At 45.2% G+C, this 17,829-nt stretch overlaps 1 protein-coding gene across 8 annotated transcripts in view; it reads left to right on the top strand.

The window, feature by feature from the left end:
* Positions 1-17,829, top strand: part of ADAMTS9 (ADAM metallopeptidase with thrombospondin type 1 motif 9) — an 80,875-nt gene that overhangs the window by 31,969 nt on the left and 31,077 nt on the right. For all 8 annotated transcript variants that reach the window (XR_011003100.1, XM_068202159.1, XM_068202162.1 and 5 more), the window contains 14 exons: positions 1,022-1,139; positions 1,402-1,497; positions 4,053-4,219; positions 4,328-4,457; positions 5,029-5,155; positions 6,775-6,985; positions 7,716-7,880; positions 8,995-9,159; positions 10,029-10,148; positions 11,948-12,052; positions 12,198-12,365; positions 12,543-12,827; positions 13,474-13,635; positions 14,209-14,385. Coding sequence is in view for 7 of the 8 variants with exons in the window: in XM_068202159.1 (XP_068058260.1) it covers positions 1,022-1,139; positions 1,402-1,497; positions 4,053-4,219; positions 4,328-4,457; positions 5,029-5,155; positions 6,775-6,985; positions 7,716-7,880; positions 8,995-9,159; positions 10,029-10,148; positions 11,948-12,052; positions 12,198-12,365; positions 12,543-12,827; positions 13,474-13,635; positions 14,209-14,385 (2,196 nt within the window). In the remaining variant the exon portion in view is untranslated. The remainder of the gene's footprint in view (positions 1-1,021; positions 1,140-1,401; positions 1,498-4,052; positions 4,220-4,327; positions 4,458-5,028; positions 5,156-6,774; positions 6,986-7,715; positions 7,881-8,994; positions 9,160-10,028; positions 10,149-11,947; positions 12,053-12,197; positions 12,366-12,542; positions 12,828-13,473; positions 13,636-14,208; positions 14,386-17,829) is intronic.

Raw genomic sequence — 17,829 nt, 5'->3', positions numbered from 1 at the left:
CAGGCAGGCTGGCGCTTCTGCACCATGCTCCAGGCAGTTGTTGGCATGTCCTCTTCACTCAGAGGATGCCAGCAGCATCTGCAGACTCTGTCAGCTTCAACTGGTCTGAAACTTGTGCCAGCCTCCAGATTTGCTGAAGAGCCACACATGGAATCATAGGATCATTTACATTGGAAAAGACCTTTGAGATCAAGTCCAGCCATTAACCCAGCACTGCCAAGTCTGCCACTAAACCGTGTTCCCAAGTGCCATATCTATGTGTCTTCTAATACCACCAGGGAGGGTGACTCCCACCACTGCCCTGAGCAGTCTGTTCCAGTGTTTGACAAACTTTTTGGTGAAGAATTATTTCCTAATATCAAATCTAAACCTCCCTTGCTGAGCGTGAGGCTGTTTTCTCTTGTCCTGTTGCTTGTTACCTTTGAAAAGAGCGTGATCCCCCACCTGGCTACGACTTCCTTTCAGGTAGTTGTAGAGAGTGAGAAAGTCTCTCCTGAGCTTCTTTTTCTCCAGGCTGAGCTCCTCAGCCCCCTCAGTCACTCCTCATCTTAGTCTAGACCATTCACCAGCTCTTCTTGGGACCCACTCAAGTGGAACATGTTTGCACATCCTGCCCTAAGTTACTGAGGGCTGTGGAATCTCAGCCTAAATCCCAGTGTTGCTTCCTTCTATGCTTTGCCCCAGTTCTTCCTGATCAGGCCCCAGAGTCCTACATTTCCATTCACAATTGTTCTTCACACTTTTCTCTATGGGAACAATTGATGCAAGAATTTTTTTCTAGTGAAAGCATTACCTGGTGCAAACAGTTGTTCTGATTCTTGCTTTGTAAAAAAGCCTTTTGTTGTAAAACCTCGTGGGATGGTCACACTGTAAATCAGTGGAAAAATGTGGGGAAGCAAACCAGTTTATCTCACAGCAGCCTTTTGCATACACAGCTTTTGTGTGACTTAATTAGGAGATTTGTCAATGCTGTTCTACTCTGTATTTGCTCAATCTGTTTTTTTCAATTTTTCTCTTAAAGCAAGCTGGATGTGATCATGTGCTGAATTCAAAAGCAAGAAGAGATAAATGTGGTGTTTGTGGTGGGGATAATTCTTCATGCAAAACTGTTGCAGGCACATTTAACACGGTGCATTATGGTAAGAATCTGTTGCTAAAAACTTTATAGTGAAAAAATGTGGGTCTATAAAAGCCATTATGACACTTAATCTACAAAAACACCGATGTAAAACACAATCCTTCTAGCTGTAGTATATTCCATTTTATAACTATTTATGCTAACCCTAAATGAAAAGTATCAGCTTGTGTAATGTGAGGTAACTTAGCTCATTTCCCTTCCCCTGTAGAAAACAAATCAAATGCCTGTGAAATAGCCTTGACTTTCTGTTGAATCTTTCCTAGGTTATAACATTGTGGTTCGCATCCCAGCTGGTGCCACTAATATTGATGTGCGTCAGCACAGTTACTCAGGGAAACCAGAGGATGACAACTACCTGGGTGAGTTGTACTCCTTATTTCAGTCCAGAAATTTCCTTGGTTGTCTGGTTGTGGTGATGTATCTACTGGCAGCTCTCTGCTAGGGAGGTTGAAGATTTCATTTGAGGGAGATGTTTTCTTGGTGAGAATTTTTCTATATCTGCCAAACATTCATCCTTATCTTCTTCCTTTTTTTTTTTTTTTTTTTTTTGTTCATGCCATCCTAGTTGCAAAGTCTGGGAGGTTCACCAATTATAAGAAATATTCCCTTAGGGTGTATCTAGGGCTGTGAAGGACTGTCGAGCCTGGGTGGGAGCTGAGGGACAAAGCTGGGAGCCAAACAGGATTCTGAGCTCTGCTGGAGTCTCCTCACTGCAACTTTATCTCTGCAACTTTATCTCTGCTGTCACCATGCTTTGGCTGGTGCCATGTCCTGAAAGATGTTTGTGTAAACACATACAAAGAGAAATTATTTTCTATTCTTCTGAGAATAATAATTCTGATTTCACTTAGAGTGAGACTTTCTTGTCCCTGCCTGATAGTGACATGTAACTGTAAAGAAATACCCTGCACCAAAGATGCTGGTTTGATTTAAACCTAACAGTAACTTGGCCTTTGGCTGTTGGAATTTCATAATCATTGTTCTCTCTGATCTGTGGCTGTGTCTTTAGAGGCAGATGAAAATGCTTGTGGTGGTGTGTTAGACCACTCTGTTACATGCACGTATATGCTGTTAGCATGGCCATGAATGTCTTTTCCATCATGACCACTAACTCGCCCCATAGATAGTTCTGTTTGGCTTCAATAGCAGAGATAATACAAATGAATATCATGACTGATGTTACACTTCCCAGCTGAAGGCTGATTTTGCCATTAAGTCCTGTGTGGGGTCTTGCAGAGTCTCTGGTCCTCCTCTTTTGCACACCCTGTGCCTTGCAACACCAGCTGTGTTCCAGTAGCACAGGGTCCTGTATTTATATCTTTCAACAGGGCACTTCATCTTGTTCTATCTCACCAAATTCCTGTAACTAGGTATGTTAAAAAGGGGAGTTGGCTGGTGGCCCCTAGCTCATCAAAGGTATAGGAACTCATTTGAGAAACAAGTGCCAGAGACTACCATGCACCAAAAGGAGGCAGTGCTGACAGCCTTGGCTGTCGCTCTGAAATGCCATCCAGGTGGCTGGACCCTTCAATGAGGCAAAAAGTTGAGGTGGTGCAGCATGAATGCACATCGGCACCAAGAAAGTGTTACTGAGGTCTCAGAGTTTTCTGTCTTGGAGGAGGGAGCCAAATTTTATTTTTCCTCTTTCCTGGAAAAAACAGTCCTCCCTATGTTGTGCCTATTCAAACTGGTTCACCCCAGAAGGAGCCCCAAACTTCTCAGTTCTTCTTGGAGGGCCTTTAATCTTCTTGGGAAACAATGAAGTCAAATCTTCTTTAATGTTGCTTTAATATTGCTGGGAAAGCATCTCTTCACATTAGGCCTGACTGGAAGCAAATGAGAAGTGTGCATGTGTCCACTTACTTTGCAGCTCACTGAGTGTGAAATCTTGGGCCCTCAGTTACTGTGAACCTTGTAGTTGCTTAACAATTTGGGAGGAATTTGATGTTGTCATCAAGTCCAAGATGTACCTACTGTTATAGGAGATATAGTAAAAGAGAAGTAATCCTTTAATGAGTTTTACTACTGCCTAATAACATTAAAACCTCTGAAGTGTGAAACTTGGTTGAGTGTAGCCTCTCCTTTGTGAGATTTTCTCCATCTATGCCTTTTTGCTGCTAAGCAGTGTTTTGCTTCATTATCTCTCCTCATTCGATGGAAAAACCTTACCTTTGGTGTTTTGGTGTTTAGATTTTTCAGTACAGGGGCTTTTTAGTAACATAGCTGTGATGGGTGAAATGGTGGGGAAACTAACTTAGGAAATTAGCTACATAATCGCATTAGTGTGAAGTTGTGCAGCAGACTGCTGTTTTCAGGAAACTGTTCCTTTTATAAAGCATTTAGGCTTTAAGCCTCCAGTGCTCTCACATACCTTAAGATTTGGAATAATAAAAAGTATGGGGGAAGGAGGGAGAGGGAGACAAAGGGGGAGATACTGACCAAACTCTCTGTAATGATATACTAGAAAATTATGTTTAGGTAATTAAAGTGCATACATTTACCCTAAGAACACACCTGGAAACACCAGGGAAGCCACCCTATCCATACAGCATGACAAGGTTTGGGCAGGATTATTTCTGCGGTATATGTGGGGATACAGCCTATGTGTGCTCCTTGCAGCAGCCAGCCCAGAATGCCTTTTGGATATCTCTGCATTGGGTTACGGATTAACTGTTTAGCAACAACTTCAGGAGTTCAGCCTTCATTTTTAGGAGGCTTTCCAGTGGAAAAAGGAGAAGGCATAATGTCTGCAAGAGCTCTGCTGCTCACTTTACATCCTTTCTGTTTGAGAGTGCCAGTGGGCTTTTCCCCCCACCTCCCCAGAGAAAGGAGCACTGAGAGCACATGACCCACGCTGTTATGTATGTATGAGTTAATTCTGCCTCTTTAGTTCTTGTTTTTTGCACCTATGCAGCCTTATCTAACAGTCAAGGAGACTTTATATTAAATGGAGACTTTGTCGTCAGTATGTTTAAAAGGGAAATCAAAGTTGGGAATGCTGTGATCGAATACAGTGGCTCCGATAATGGTGTTGAAAGGATTAATTCTACAGATCGGATTGAGCAAGAAATAACACTTCAGGTGAAGTATATGTTGTGTGTATGGACAAGTCTGCCCAGCATTGCTGAACTGAAAACAGTGGGCAGTGATACCTGTTGATTCACTCTGCTTAATTTTTCTTCCTCTCAGGTTTTATCAGTGGGCAATTTGTACAATCCTGATGTTCGTTATACATTCAATATCCCTATTGAGGACAAACCTCAGCAGTTTTACTGGAACGAGCATGGCCCATGGCAGCCCTGCAGTAAGCTCTGCCAAGGTGGGTGCTTGGGAGGGGTAGTTTTGTCCTGGATTCGTTTGGGGTCTGAGCAGTGCATCAAGCAGATCCCTCTCTGTTTGATTTCTTTGAGATTCTCACCCTGTGGGTACGATTGTTTCCGTGGTCTGCAGTGGAGGGTAACATCCTACAAGGTGCTTCTGGGTTTCAGAGCAGGGCACCTTACAGTCCCTCCCAGCCAGGTGAGCCTCACAACCTGGTTTGCAGGTGAGGAAACTGAAGCACAGAAAATGTCATGAGGCATTTCCTAAGGCTGCAAAATCCACCAGTGTCTGGTTTTGGGTCTGCCATCCAATCATTGCCAGTGCCCACCCTGCTAAATACTCACTCAGAGCCCAACCTTGTGGAGTACTGCAGCTCTCTGCCTGTGTCCATCCCATCTGCGATAAACTCCTTCTGCTCCACTTAGTCTTAAACCCCTCTCTGATTCTGACAGAGGTAGAAAAGCACACCTAAAGATCTCTTAAATACTACTATGAAAGGTGTAAGAGAAATTACTGAATTGATCACTTTTCTGCATGACTCAAATCAAGTGCTGGTTTTCTCTGTGCAGGAGAACGAAAAAGGAAGCCTGTGTGTAAGAGAGAGTCAGATCAGCTCACGGTGTCAGACCAGCGATGCGATCGAATTCCCCAGCCTGACCCCACCACTGAGCCTTGTAACACAGAATGTGAATTAAGGTGCACTGTGCTCAGCCATGTATATAAATAACATTGTGTACTTATTATTGACTACTCTTTCCTTTTGTTTCTCACCATAATTCCCTTTCTCACCAGCCTGTATTAGATTTTGAAAAAGAAAAGGATTGACAGTTGCCTCTTTGTCAGACAAGAGGAATTGTCATCCACCAGTGGTGTTTTGAAAGGCACTTTTCAATGTTTTTACATTTCTCTTGCTGGATTCAATTAGAGCTAACTATAACAAAAATTCTCTTAATGTTGAAAAATCTCCCTGTGTAATATAGGGCCTGAAATTTGCATCTGCCTGGATCAGAAATCAGCGCCATTATACATAGAGCCTGCAAAGGGGGGAAAACACATACTTAAAGAAAAAATGTAGCTAAGACTTGGATTTATCACTGTTTATTTAAAGCAAAGAATAGGCTTAAGTGTAGAATGGGTTCAGGGCTGTCCCCAGACAATTCTTGGCAAGCTAGAATTGATGGAGCACAGTCTAAATCATCACAACCCATTTTCCTTTAAAAAACAATCTGTTTTCCTTCCTGGGGCTTAAATGTGGTGGCATTAAGCAATTCAGATGGCCGAGTTTCCCGAGGGGTTTCTCCAGCCCTGTTAAACCGGGGCTGTGCAGGACCGGGTTGTCGCGGTAACAGCTGTTGCCATTGCAACAGGTTGGAAACTTGAGAAGGGCGAAGCAGGAGTCTGAAAAGCATGCAGGGGTGTGAGGCTCCCACCAGTCAGGAGCTATTGATTCCAAATCCCCTTGATCTTATTCTTCTCTGGGCTGTGATTGAGTTTGCTCTCATGGCTTGGGAGCAGGGCTCTGTACTCCCTGTACAGGCACAGGCATAAGCCCGAGGGTCTCCAGGACTCCTAGAGGATGTCACTGCCTCCTCCTCCAGAAGCCACCCTTGCCAGGTGGGAGTGGCATTGGGCTCCTGTTGGCTTCGGGGTCTCCAGCACCTCCCTGGATCAGGCCTCATGTCCAGCATCTCTTTCCAGAGCTGAGCTGATGTGAAGGAGGGGTGTATCCCCAGGTGGGTCATTGGGGCCTCCAGCACTGTCTTTTTTGTCCATCTCATGAAGGAGGCAGCAGGGTGGAAATCTGTCAAGAGAGAACACCTCTAATCCCTGCTGACACAGCTAGGGCATGAGTCCTAGCTTGTCCTAGTTTGCTTGTCCTTTGGAGAGCTGAAACTGCTTTGTGGGTGTCCTTTATTGTAGAACACCTCTCCAGCCTGTGGAGATCATTTTCTGATGCTGTATTGTCCAGTTTTTAGATGTTGAGGTGGCAGGTGCAGGGGAACATGGGGTGGAAAGCTTTCAGAAGTTTTTAGAGCACTGTTCCTTGCTTGGCCATGAACTCTGCTTGCCACCTGGGCTGGTCCCAGAGGATTACAGTGTGGCTTTGCTGTCTTTCTTTTGCTTAAGAAAGACCTTCTGACAGTTCCTTTCCTTCAAGCAGCAATGCCAGGGTAATTTTAAGTCCCAAAGCACTGGGAAGTGTGACACAGAGCCAAAACTTCCTGTTCAAGAGCATACATTCCTTATTTCTGTCAAACACCCTTGAGCACGTTCCCTGCAGAGCCCGGGGCTGATGTTTGCTGTCCTCGGCGCAGGTGGCACATCGCGAGGAAGAGCGAGTGCACGGCGCAGTGCGGGCTGGGCTACCGCACCCTGGAGATCTACTGCTCCAAGTACAGCCGGCTGGAGGGCAAGATAGAGAAGGTGGACGACCGCTACTGCAACAGCCAGGCCAAGCCCAGCACGAGGGAGAAGTGCACTGGAGACTGTAATGTGGGAGGATGGCGGTACTCGGCCTGGACTGAGGTAAGGGATGCTCTGTGGCACGGCAAATGCTGCTCCTTGCACAGGAGTACAATGGGCTGTTTAGGTTGCTAACAGAATATATGTAAAATATGGCCACAGTGGTTCTGCTTTCATTGCTTCCTCTGGAGGACACTCTAATCTGAATCAGCCTGGTACTCCTTACCTTCCACTGCAATTAATCTATACTTTAAGTATCTGTCTTCATTACATGAAGCTCTGCTAGCTGTCTTCTGTCATCAAAGCTGTCACCACTGCCAGGAGCTTGGGAGGACATGTTGCTGTCATCAGAGGACTTAGGAAATTTGTTTCTTTTGCACATCTTAGCTTTTGCATGAACAAGAAAATTCCTGGATGCAGGCACCAAGAGATTGACGAGCCTGGGGTTTTCCAGGAAGGGTGCAGTGAAGGGGGGCTGGCTGCTCAGAGAGAGTTAATCTCTCTTAAAATGAAAATGAACAGCAGCCATTTAGGAGAAATGAAAGGCAACACTTGTAAAAGTAATAATGGGGTTATAACCTGAAATGAATTTGTGAAAATCATTGCCATGACATTTTATTAAGCATAGCAAGATTAGCTTTTTAAAGGAATACATAAAGTAAAAGCCTGTTACTTAAAGTATAAATTGCTGTTCCGGAGGTTTCCTGTAGTCACTCCACAGTGACTGCAAAGAGGGAGGAGGCAATAGCAGTGGAGTGGCAGGAAATATTGACTGGGCGTGTGTCCCTCACAGTGCTCCAAGAGCTGTGGCGGGGGCACGCGGCGGCGGCGAGCCATGTGTGTGAACACCTACAACGACGTGCTGGACGACAGCAAGTGCAGCCAGCAGGAGAAGCTGACAGTGCAGCGATGCAGTGACTTCTCGTGCCCACAGTGGAGAACTGGTGACTGGTCTGAGGTAGGTGCTGGTCACCAAGGTGGGCTCGCCCTGCTGGTCCTCCACCCTGAGGGGCTGGTGTCTGCAAAGAGGTGTCTCCATCCCTGCTCGTCTGTCATTATTTGTTTGTGCATCCTGCAGAAGGTAGCAAGCCTGTGCACAGGGAGGCTTCAGACAGGTAGCAAAGTCATTGGCCTTATTACCAATGGTCAAGTGGCCGCTTTCCTCCCTGCAAAGCCGCAGGGGGTTAATGTCTCTGCAATCCTGCAGTAATTTCTCCCCAGTTTTTCCGTAGTTCTGCTTTGCATTTGGGAAGAAAAATACCTTCTGCCCTCATTTTCCCTTAAGATTGTCCTCAAGAGCCCTGGCAGCTCTGGCTGTCACTGGAGGGCAGGATTGCACCCTGCTGATGTTTTGCTCAGCCTCTCTCTGCTGTTTATTACCTCTTCCACTGCTGCTGGTGTTTTTTGCAATGCAACAAAACAATCATGATAGGTTTGTCTCTGCAGCAGGACTGGGGGTCCTGGAGAACAGTCTTCAAAGGGTACTCATCATCATTGTGGCCAAATTTCTTTTGTTTCCATGATTCATATTCTTTTAGGGCATAATGAAAGCAAAATGGGAACAGGGATTGTTTTCTACCAAACGTGTCTTCTGATTCGAGCTGGTGGCAGTCCAAGCCATGCCAGGGCAGTGGAAGAAGTGCTCACAGCCTGCAGAAGCCAAGACCCTTAAAATGCACGCTCAGGAAGAACAAGTTTTTTAGAAACACGCTGTTGTGCACAGCTAAACCCCCACAGGGCAGTGCTGTGCCTTTCCCCTGTGTCTCAGCTGCTGGAAGTCAAGAGCCTTTGTGGTCTCACTTTGCCCACGCTGAAGGATTCTAGCCTAGCTGTGCTCTCCATGATCCAGCCCCTGCTCTAGACTAGCTCCTGAGAGCAATCTTCTTGTTGACAAGACACTCCCCTGTCTTCCAGGACATGCTGATGTTAGCTAAAGAGTTGCACTTCAGCACCAGGATTTTTTTAAGCAGTGGTTGCAGTAGGTCTCCAGGTTTATTTTCCAGTGCCAGGGCAGGTGCTGAGCTGGCAGTGCATCCCCAGCACCACCTGAGCTTGCACTTTTCTCCTCACAGTGCTTGGTCACCTGTGGAAAAGGGCACAAGCACCGCCAGACCTGGTGCCAGTTTGGAGAAGATCGATTGAACGACAGGTTTTGCGACCCCAAGACAAAGCCGGAGTCGGTGCAGATGTGCCAGCAGCAGGAGTGTGCCTCGTGGCAAGTGGGGCCATGGGGGCAGGTACCGCACAGCCCCACAGGGCTCCTGGCTGGGGGGACCTGGGTAAGGGTGGCTGGGGCTGGGCGCTGCCCTTTCATCCAAATTCAGCAGCATAACTGTGTTAATTGATTTGCACACCAAAGCAGCCCTCTGTTTGCTTGGGTTCAGCGGATAGGCAGCAGTAACAGTACCTGCCCTTTGTGCTAAATTTAATCTCTGTCATATTGAATTGGCCATGATTTTCAAAAAAAGAGGTTTCCAAGGTTGCGCTCCTAAATCCATATTTAGGCACGTAAATACATGCCCTAATTTTCACAGAAAAGCTATTCACATTGAATAACTTTTGTTGCTTTTAATGTTTTCCAGTTTCTGGTTTAGTGAGGGTTTTTTTTTCTGTTAAAATATAAGTTACTCATTCCTCCCAGAGTGTTCTGGCATCTGCTTTTTTCACAAAGCTGATAGCTCTTGACTTAAAAAACAGCAACAAACCCAGACCAGTTGTCCCAGTCAGACATATTTCCCATCAGTAAAATTATTCATTAGCTGCTCTTGCTACCATGGGGCTGAACAACCAATTTTAAAGAAGGATATCATACAGGTTCTACCAGACTCTGATTCTAATGTTTGCAGCAAAGTAAATCATTTCAGTGCTCCACCTTCATTCCCAAAGAAGCAAGTGAAGCGTGCAAGGCACGGGTGGCTGCAGCAAGTTAAAACTTTGACCTAATTTAAAGCTGAAGTGCATGAAGTGGAGAGAAACCAGAAGGGAAACTGTCTTTCATTTTTGCTGCTCTTGCTACGTGCCTAAACAGAAGCTGGGCTAATAAATACTTTCTAACCAGAGCACCTACTCAGACCCAATGCTCTTTTCTCCCATCTTCTTCTCCCAGTGCACTGTGACTTGTGGCCAAGGCTACCAGATGAGAGCAGTGAAGTGTGTTATGGGCACCTACATGTCAGTGGTGGATGATAATGAGTGTAATGCTGCAACCAGGCCTACAGACACCCAGGTAAATCCTACTCTCTTGTCTCCATCTCTTCCCAGTGTGTGTATAGAGGCATCCAGGCTACAGATTATGGGGACATCTTGTTACAGCAAAGCTTTGCCCTCAATGCCAGCCCTGCAGAGCGGTACCTTGGGCTGCTCATGATTGTTGGAAAGATGCAGGACAGCACCCTGCTTTGGTAGAAATGGGATAGATAAACTGTGTTCAGGGAGTTCCCATCCAGATCCTCTCCATGTGGTTCACCTTACACTCTGAAGCACCAGATTGCCAGAAAGGCAGCAGACAACCTATGAGGGTATCAGGACTTTGTGGGTGAAGATTAATTACCTTTGCTTATGGTTTATATCCATGGAGCTCTAGTCATGCAATGGGATGTGAGGGTGTGTTCAGATGCACCAGTAAAGCTGGACTCTTAAGAGCTCATGAGCTAAAGAAATTGCAGTGGATGAATCTGGGATAACAACAAGAGACCACAAGATTGAGACAGTATTTACTGGCCTCAGAGGTTCAGGTTTTGACACAGCAGACGCCTCCTTTGACTTGCATGGAGTTGAGGATGCCTGGCTGCAGTCTGGGCTAATGTGGCTGCAGGACTGTTGCTGTTGCCCCTCGCCACAAATGATGGTGAGGGGGCATAATTTCTTGTCTGCTGCATGTGACAATGTAATGTTTGTGACAGCTGTAGTTCCAGACATGTCCTCTCTGGCCAGATAAATTGAGAAATGTTGCACACCCTTTGCAAATTTGCTGAAGAGGCTTTCCATGCTGTGTACTTGGAAGCAAACATGTAAATTCCCATTTCAAGCAGAGGGTATATCCAAGGTGTCTGGAGGAGCTGAATAAAACAGAACATTACCATCTATCTGTCATCTAGGAGAACTGTAGTGCTTGTGCCCTGTGCAGCTTCAGTCTTGCATGAACTCAGAGTTTAACTAAGGCCACAACATTTGGGAAGGAGCTGTTTTTCCCATGTATGGAGACCAGTTGCACTACAGTCAAGGGGTAACAAACCCACCTGTCATCAGCCATCATTTGGCACGCGTGCCTCCAGCATAAGTGAAATCACAGCAAAACAGAAATCGGGTTTGCCATTTGTCAGGAGCTGCTCTCCCCCTCACAGGGGCAATCACTATTAATTTCCTTTTTGGCAAGGAGTACTCAATGGAGTAAAGTCATGGATGTTCATAGTTTCTGGCACCAGACCTCCTGGGAGGTCCAGGCAGAACCAGAGCCCTCCTGTGAGGCACTGTACAAAGACTGAGCAGAATGACACGTCTGTCCCCAAAACCTCACATTGCTTGGTGTGTGGTGGAGATCAGCACATGGATATAGGTGGTCTGGTGGGCTGCAGGGAATCAAAGGGTTGCAATCAGCAGCATAACCTTTATTGTGTGGGCTGCAGGTCTCACACTGAAGGAAGGAAGCTTTGAAGGGAGATAAAGTTGCTGTTTTGCAGATGTGTGTTCATGCCAGAACGTTTAATGAACTTTCATCTTTTGCCTCAAAAACATCTGGTTTTAATGCATGGAGATGGCACATGGTTATGGGGATCCCTATTGTAGAGTCCCTAATAAGTCAAAAGTCCACATAGGGTACTGCATATGAAGGCCCCAGGATACTGATGCTGAGTTTTGCTGATTCACCAAGGGGATGCAGGGAGGAAGCCTGCCTGCACAACATGTGCAGGTCACAGAGTTTCAAGATGTTGCATGTTCTTCATAATCACATTGAAGAGGAGGTGGTTTAATCAAAACATCTGCAAATTCTTTATTTCCTGCTTTCCCCATGTATTTTCTGTACAGGACTGTGAAGTAGCTGTATGTCCTTCCCATCCAAATAGTCCTGAAGCCAAGAGAGCCATATCAGGCATTCACAGGACACAGTGGAGATTCGGATCCTGGACACCGGTAAGCACACATCATAATACTTTCAGGATTATTTTACAGTAGACAATGTGATATTTTTAAGTGCATATGCCCAACTTTTCATTACAAAGTCCTTGCAATGTATGTCAGGCAACTTCCTAGTGTAGTGTTCTTTGCTCTTCCCTAGTGCTCCGCAACATGCGGGAAGGGAACGCGGATGAGATACGTCAGCTGCCGGGATGACCAGGGCTCCGTGGCCAATGAGTCAGCTTGTTTACACCTTCCAAAGCCGTCAGCCACAGAAATGTGCACCGTGACACCGTGTGGGCAGTGGAAGGCGTTGGAGTGGAGCTCTGTAAGCATCACGCTGTCTCTTGCAAGAGACCTCATTGCTGGAAATGTGCTTCATTAATCTGTCATGCTTGCCCTTTTATAAGTGAGGTTATTTGGGTTTTCTGCTGTTCATTATTAGTAAGAGCTGTTTTTCAAAACTGGAAATGTGACCATGTCTTCTTTTCCCACTGTAATGCAGTGCTCGGTGACTTGTGGTCAAGGTAAGGCAACGCGACAAGTGATCTGCATCAATTACAGTGACCAGCTGGTGGATAGGAGCGAGTGTGACCCAGACGACCTCCCTGCCACCGAGCAAGACTGCTCCATGTCTCCTTGTCATCCGAACAGCCATGACTACGGCAGGCCCATCCCCCCTTTCCTCTATCCGGATCATCGCCTCAAACCGCACCCTGGGGGCAACCCGAACCGAAACCGTGCACATATACCAGGAGGCAATCAGTGGAGGATAGGCCCCTGGGGTGCTGTAAGTGCTCTGATTCTCTTATTCTTGGGTTTTCTTGGGTTTTGTTTCTTTCCCAAAATCCATACTTTCTTAAACTCAGCACAAAGGGAAGAGAGAGAGGGACCTTTCTCCCCACTCTCTGGTCTCTGCTCACACAAGCAAGTGTTGCAGAAGGGCTCAGGCATCACTTGTCAGCCTCTCATACCTCATATCTCCAAGGCAGTCTAGGCAGAAAGCTGACAACATCATTTTATATGAGGCAAAGGCTGGCCTCTGCTTCTTGGCTGTCTCCTGGGACATTTACAGTTGTGCAGAGTTGTTGCCAAAGCACAGCAGAGCCATGATGCCAGCTCCTCTCACTGCAAACAATATGCAACGCTTTATCATGGAAGTCTCTGAAGGGAATTAAGGACAAATGGGATGTCAAACACTGCAGCAGGGATTACTCACCTGCTTAAAACTAGGCTGGCGTTTACTTTCTTTGCTTAGTCAGCACCTAAGTCATTGCACTGCTATTAGTAATAGCTGGGTTTTGAAGTTTAATAATACCTGTTAGCTGTATTAAACTTCTAGCAGTGCATTCCCACGGTGCAAGGTACTGGGAAGGAGCTGGGAATGCAAACTTATTCCTGGACTCAATGAAGCTGTGGGCAATTGTGTCTTCCAGTGCTCTAGTACGTGTGCAGGGGGGTTCCAGCGGCGGGTCGTGGTGTGCCAGGATGAAAACGGATACACTGCAAATAACTGTGATGAGAAAAGCAAACCCATGGAGCAGAGATCATGCGAATCTGGCCCCTGCCCTCAGTGGGCCTATGGCAACTGGGGAGAGGTGAGTGCACCATCCATCTGGGCTCCCTGCCCAGGGCAAGACTTTCATTAGCAGGTGGCTGAAAAATAGGAGAAGAGAGGGGTATTGTGGTGGCATTTATTAGAAGGATTGGAACTTGAAGGGCAGCCTCTGATAAATGAGTGAACCCAAGCAGTTGTTGGGCGGTGTTTTCATTTCCATTTGTCATGGGAAAACTTTCTTCCCAAGCAAAAGTAAGTTTTACAAAAATGAAGATTTTTTTTTTTTAAGTGAAGCCTAGTTTAACTGAAGGCCTTTTTTTTTTTAATAAAAGTGCTGCTCCCTTTTGAAAATTAGTCTGAGATGAGCAATTGGAGATGTAAACCTCCATTATCACATTGAGTCAGGCAATATCATGGTGGAGCAGCATGAACAGCTTTAGGGAGAGAGAAGCTGAGGCAGCTGAAGGTCCATCATGAGAGGGATTTGGCTGGAGTGGGTTAGTTGGGAACAGAAACTACCATTGGTTTTTTGAGGTGCTAGTGCTTCAGGCAGCAAGTGAGCAGTATTTTTGCTGTCCCAGCAGTGATTGCTCTGTCCTCTGCTGACTTGCAGTGCACGAAGCCATGCGGAGCAGGGACAAGGACACGGCTGGTGGTGTGCCAGCGCCCTAATGGAGAAAGATTTCCGGATCTGAGCTGTGAAATCCTTGACAAGCCACCAGACAGAGAGCAGTGCAATGTGCAGGACTGTCCTAGAGATGCTGCCTGGAGTGCTGGTCCTTGGAGCTCGGTACGACCATAAACTCTTTCTCTTTACGAACTATTTTGTAGATATCCCCTAACAACATTTAATTTGCTTCAAACCAAGGTGCTAATGCTTCATTTCTTAAAACTGCACTTACAGAGGATTATTTACAATATATTCAGAATAACACCTGTTCAGGAAGGGCTTACATTAGGGGAGCTCTGGTCCTTTAATTTAAAAGGCACTTTCTGCTAAGTAGCCACCTTTGTCCATTTTATTACACTGTGCAAGTGCTGTGCATTATGAATCTTGGTTCTAAGTTTTTGCATATGGATTTAAACCTGTAATTTAAGCAGTACATTTCCATTGAAGTGAAATTGTACTGCTCTTTAATGGTAATACTGCACTGGGCACCTACTGGTTTAGCAGTCGTGTGTTCTCTGCCGAAGGCCAGAGAAGTGGGGAGAATGTGCTAAATGGCATCAATTTCCAGGCATGTATAAGTGTGTATAGATGTGTGTGCATGTGGGCACATGCCCACCCACAGACCTACATAGAAACATGTGTGCATTCACACCTGTGCTCTATTTCTGTTCCTGTGTATATAATAAGACTGATGTGCAGTGCAAAGGCACCTGTAAGCTATTCTCATGCATCTCTCTGCTTCTGGAGAGTGATTGTCTAGTTTGATCTCCAGCTGCTGCTCTATCACCACACCAGCAAATGATCAGCCAGGTGCTGGAAGGCTTAAAACCCTGGCAGTTTCCCAATAGCAAAATAGTATTTGGAGCAGAGGTGTCTTACTTTGCTCCTTTGGAGGAGTCTGCTACAGAGATGCTCTTGTGAGGGCAGAGCAGCCCTGAACCACAGGGTTGTGGTGCTATTTTGGGTACCACACCTTTGTAATTCTCCCTGACCAGAGCAGCAACCTTTTCTGTGAACCTGCACCAAAGCAAGTGCCACCTGAAGTGCTTCTGGAGCCCTGGAAAACCACAGACCTGTCCATTTTGGAGTGGCCTTCAAACAGATGTATTTATTGTGTATTTTGTTATAAAAGCATTTGAAGACAATTTTTTAAAAAGTCTGATTCAAAAGCACTTTATAGGAAAAGAAAAAAAGAGGCCTGTTTTTTAATGTATTGGAATTCCTTGATTGTCATAGTTTGGAAAGTCATCTTACCAAAACCTGCTCTCCTTCTGTGAGTGCTTTCAGTAACATGGATGCCTTCAGTAACACTCTTCAATATTTTTATCATACCTCAGTGAGTTCTGCAATAGCCATAAAACTGCTGAACCGGTGTGTATCCAGTGCTTCACCAGTACAAGAGACAGTGCTATGAAATATTTCATTTGAGGTGCTAATGTACCCCTTGTCCATCAACCTGGCTGGTGCTAAGGAAGAGCGAGGTGAGGTAAGCAGAGGTAGCGATGCGTGTGCTGGCTGCCCTGCAGGATTTGCCAGCTGGGAGGTGCTGCCAACTTTGTTTTACCTGTGCTGGACCATTTGCAAGAGCCAAAGGTGTGGACAGAGTTGTGTTTAATCCTGGTGTCACTGAGCTTCTTCGTGATTATTGAGGAGCAGGCTCCAGGGCTGCACCTGCTTCTCAGTGTTAGAAACACAGGGTGCAGTCCTCTAGTCTGATGGTTTTCTTTTCACCCAGGAAACGTTCCCTAGGCTCCACTCTGTTGTATTAGTCTCTGTGGGTTGTCCCTGCTCTCCTGGGAGCAGGTGGGACATCTGGCAGACAAGTGGAGGGCAGGGACACCCTGTCCTGCCTGCAGTGTCTCCTCCTGGCTGGCGCAGGGTCACAGCCCTGGGGAAGGGGCTGCAGGGCCGAGCCCCCGTCATTGCCATGAACGGATTTGATTTTTCAGTCTAATTCACCAAGGTGTCCTTGGGCTCTGACATAGGAGACCCAGAGCTGTTTGAAGACTGAGAAGTATCTATGGGGTCCCCAGGGCTTCATTCCCTCCAGCAGAACACTCCACGTGTATGTCTACCTCGTGCTACTACTGTAGGTAGTAACGGCCAAATTTTTCTCCTTTAGTGTGGTATCACCTGGATTTGCTTTAGCTCTGTCATCGGTTGCAAACATCATTCTGTAGCTGTACATACTTCATCTGTTGGGATGGAGTGTCACTACCATATTTTTTTGGTCACTTTTGAAACAAGAGTATAGTATTAGCTGAAACTTTTCAGCAGTATGGATTTATGTATTTATGTAAAAGTGTATTTATTTTTCCAATACTGTTATTTAATTTTATATAAATATTGCATACATTTACAATGTTTAATGTTAATGTTGAAAGTGAAAATTAAAGACAAGTAGAATGTAATCATAAATGAATTTGTATAATGATTTCTTGAGTCTTTTGCTAAATTCAGATCATATACTTAGTTTTGGTAACTTTTGCTAAATTTTCTGAAACAGTTCTGCAATGTTCCATCTTTTATCTGGCTTTTCTTTTACTTGCTTTGTTCTCCAACAGAAATTGTCATTCTCAGTGATTAAACAAACACAGTTAAAGGTGTATGAATTACAAAGTTTGGATAACTAATTTCTTGCAATCATGTGACTTGCTTAGCATTACTCAAGTTTCAGTGAAATTAGTACTATAAAATACGTACAAATTAAAGCAGAGAGAGTCTGAAGCACCCAGTCTGCAGTCCTCGGGCAAAATTCCACTGGGATTTTATACAGTAAACAAGTGATCTTTATCTGGCTGGTTAAATGCAGGTTTGGAAGAGATAATTAAATGGATAAACAGATTGTATGTGTAAATGATAATTTTACAACAAGAGACTGGTGAGACGTCTTGTCATTATAATGTATGTTCAAAGAGGACTGAGAGGAGGTGACACTTTTATTCCCTTGCTTATTTAAGAACATGTATTTACCCATTGCAGAATTGTACACCATGTGATAGACCTGACCTTCTTATTAAAACCATGCTTTAGAAAATGTGCACTGACTGTCACCAGAATACAGAGAGTGTTTTTCCTCCTCTGAATGCTTTATGGTATGAATGCAGATCTCCACACACACTCTTGAATCCTGAGAGGAAATCTTGCCATGTTCTCCAGAATGAGGGAGATGTTCACAACAAGAATTACCCATTGCTTCACTTAAAACCCAAGGTTTGGTTTTAATAAATATACCCATATATATACCATATATATAAAATATATGCATAACCTCCCTTAAAGCACCTGAAGCGCCTGTCTTGGAGCAGATTTGCTCCATGCAATAATCTCTGATATTTTGAGTTTGCCTTAATATCCAACTGTATCCTGATACAATTTATGAATAATGCTGAATTAACTTGTTGTGGGCTTCTCATTCTTTCCGAGTTAGGGAATGGTTACAGATAAGGTAAAAACAATTATATCTCACAGCAGCCTGCTTCAGTTGGGTGAGTCATTTGGGCTTCACTGCACAGGGCAGTGATCATGTGACTTCGACCTCTGGAAAGTGGGTGGGTGAGGTTT

Source organism: Anomalospiza imberbis, chromosome 11 (assembly GCF_031753505.1).
Source record: "Anomalospiza imberbis isolate Cuckoo-Finch-1a 21T00152 chromosome 11, ASM3175350v1, whole genome shotgun sequence".
Lineage (NCBI taxonomy): Eukaryota > Metazoa > Chordata > Aves > Passeriformes > Viduidae > Anomalospiza > Anomalospiza imberbis.
This window is presented reverse-complemented; position numbering and strand designations above follow the sequence as displayed.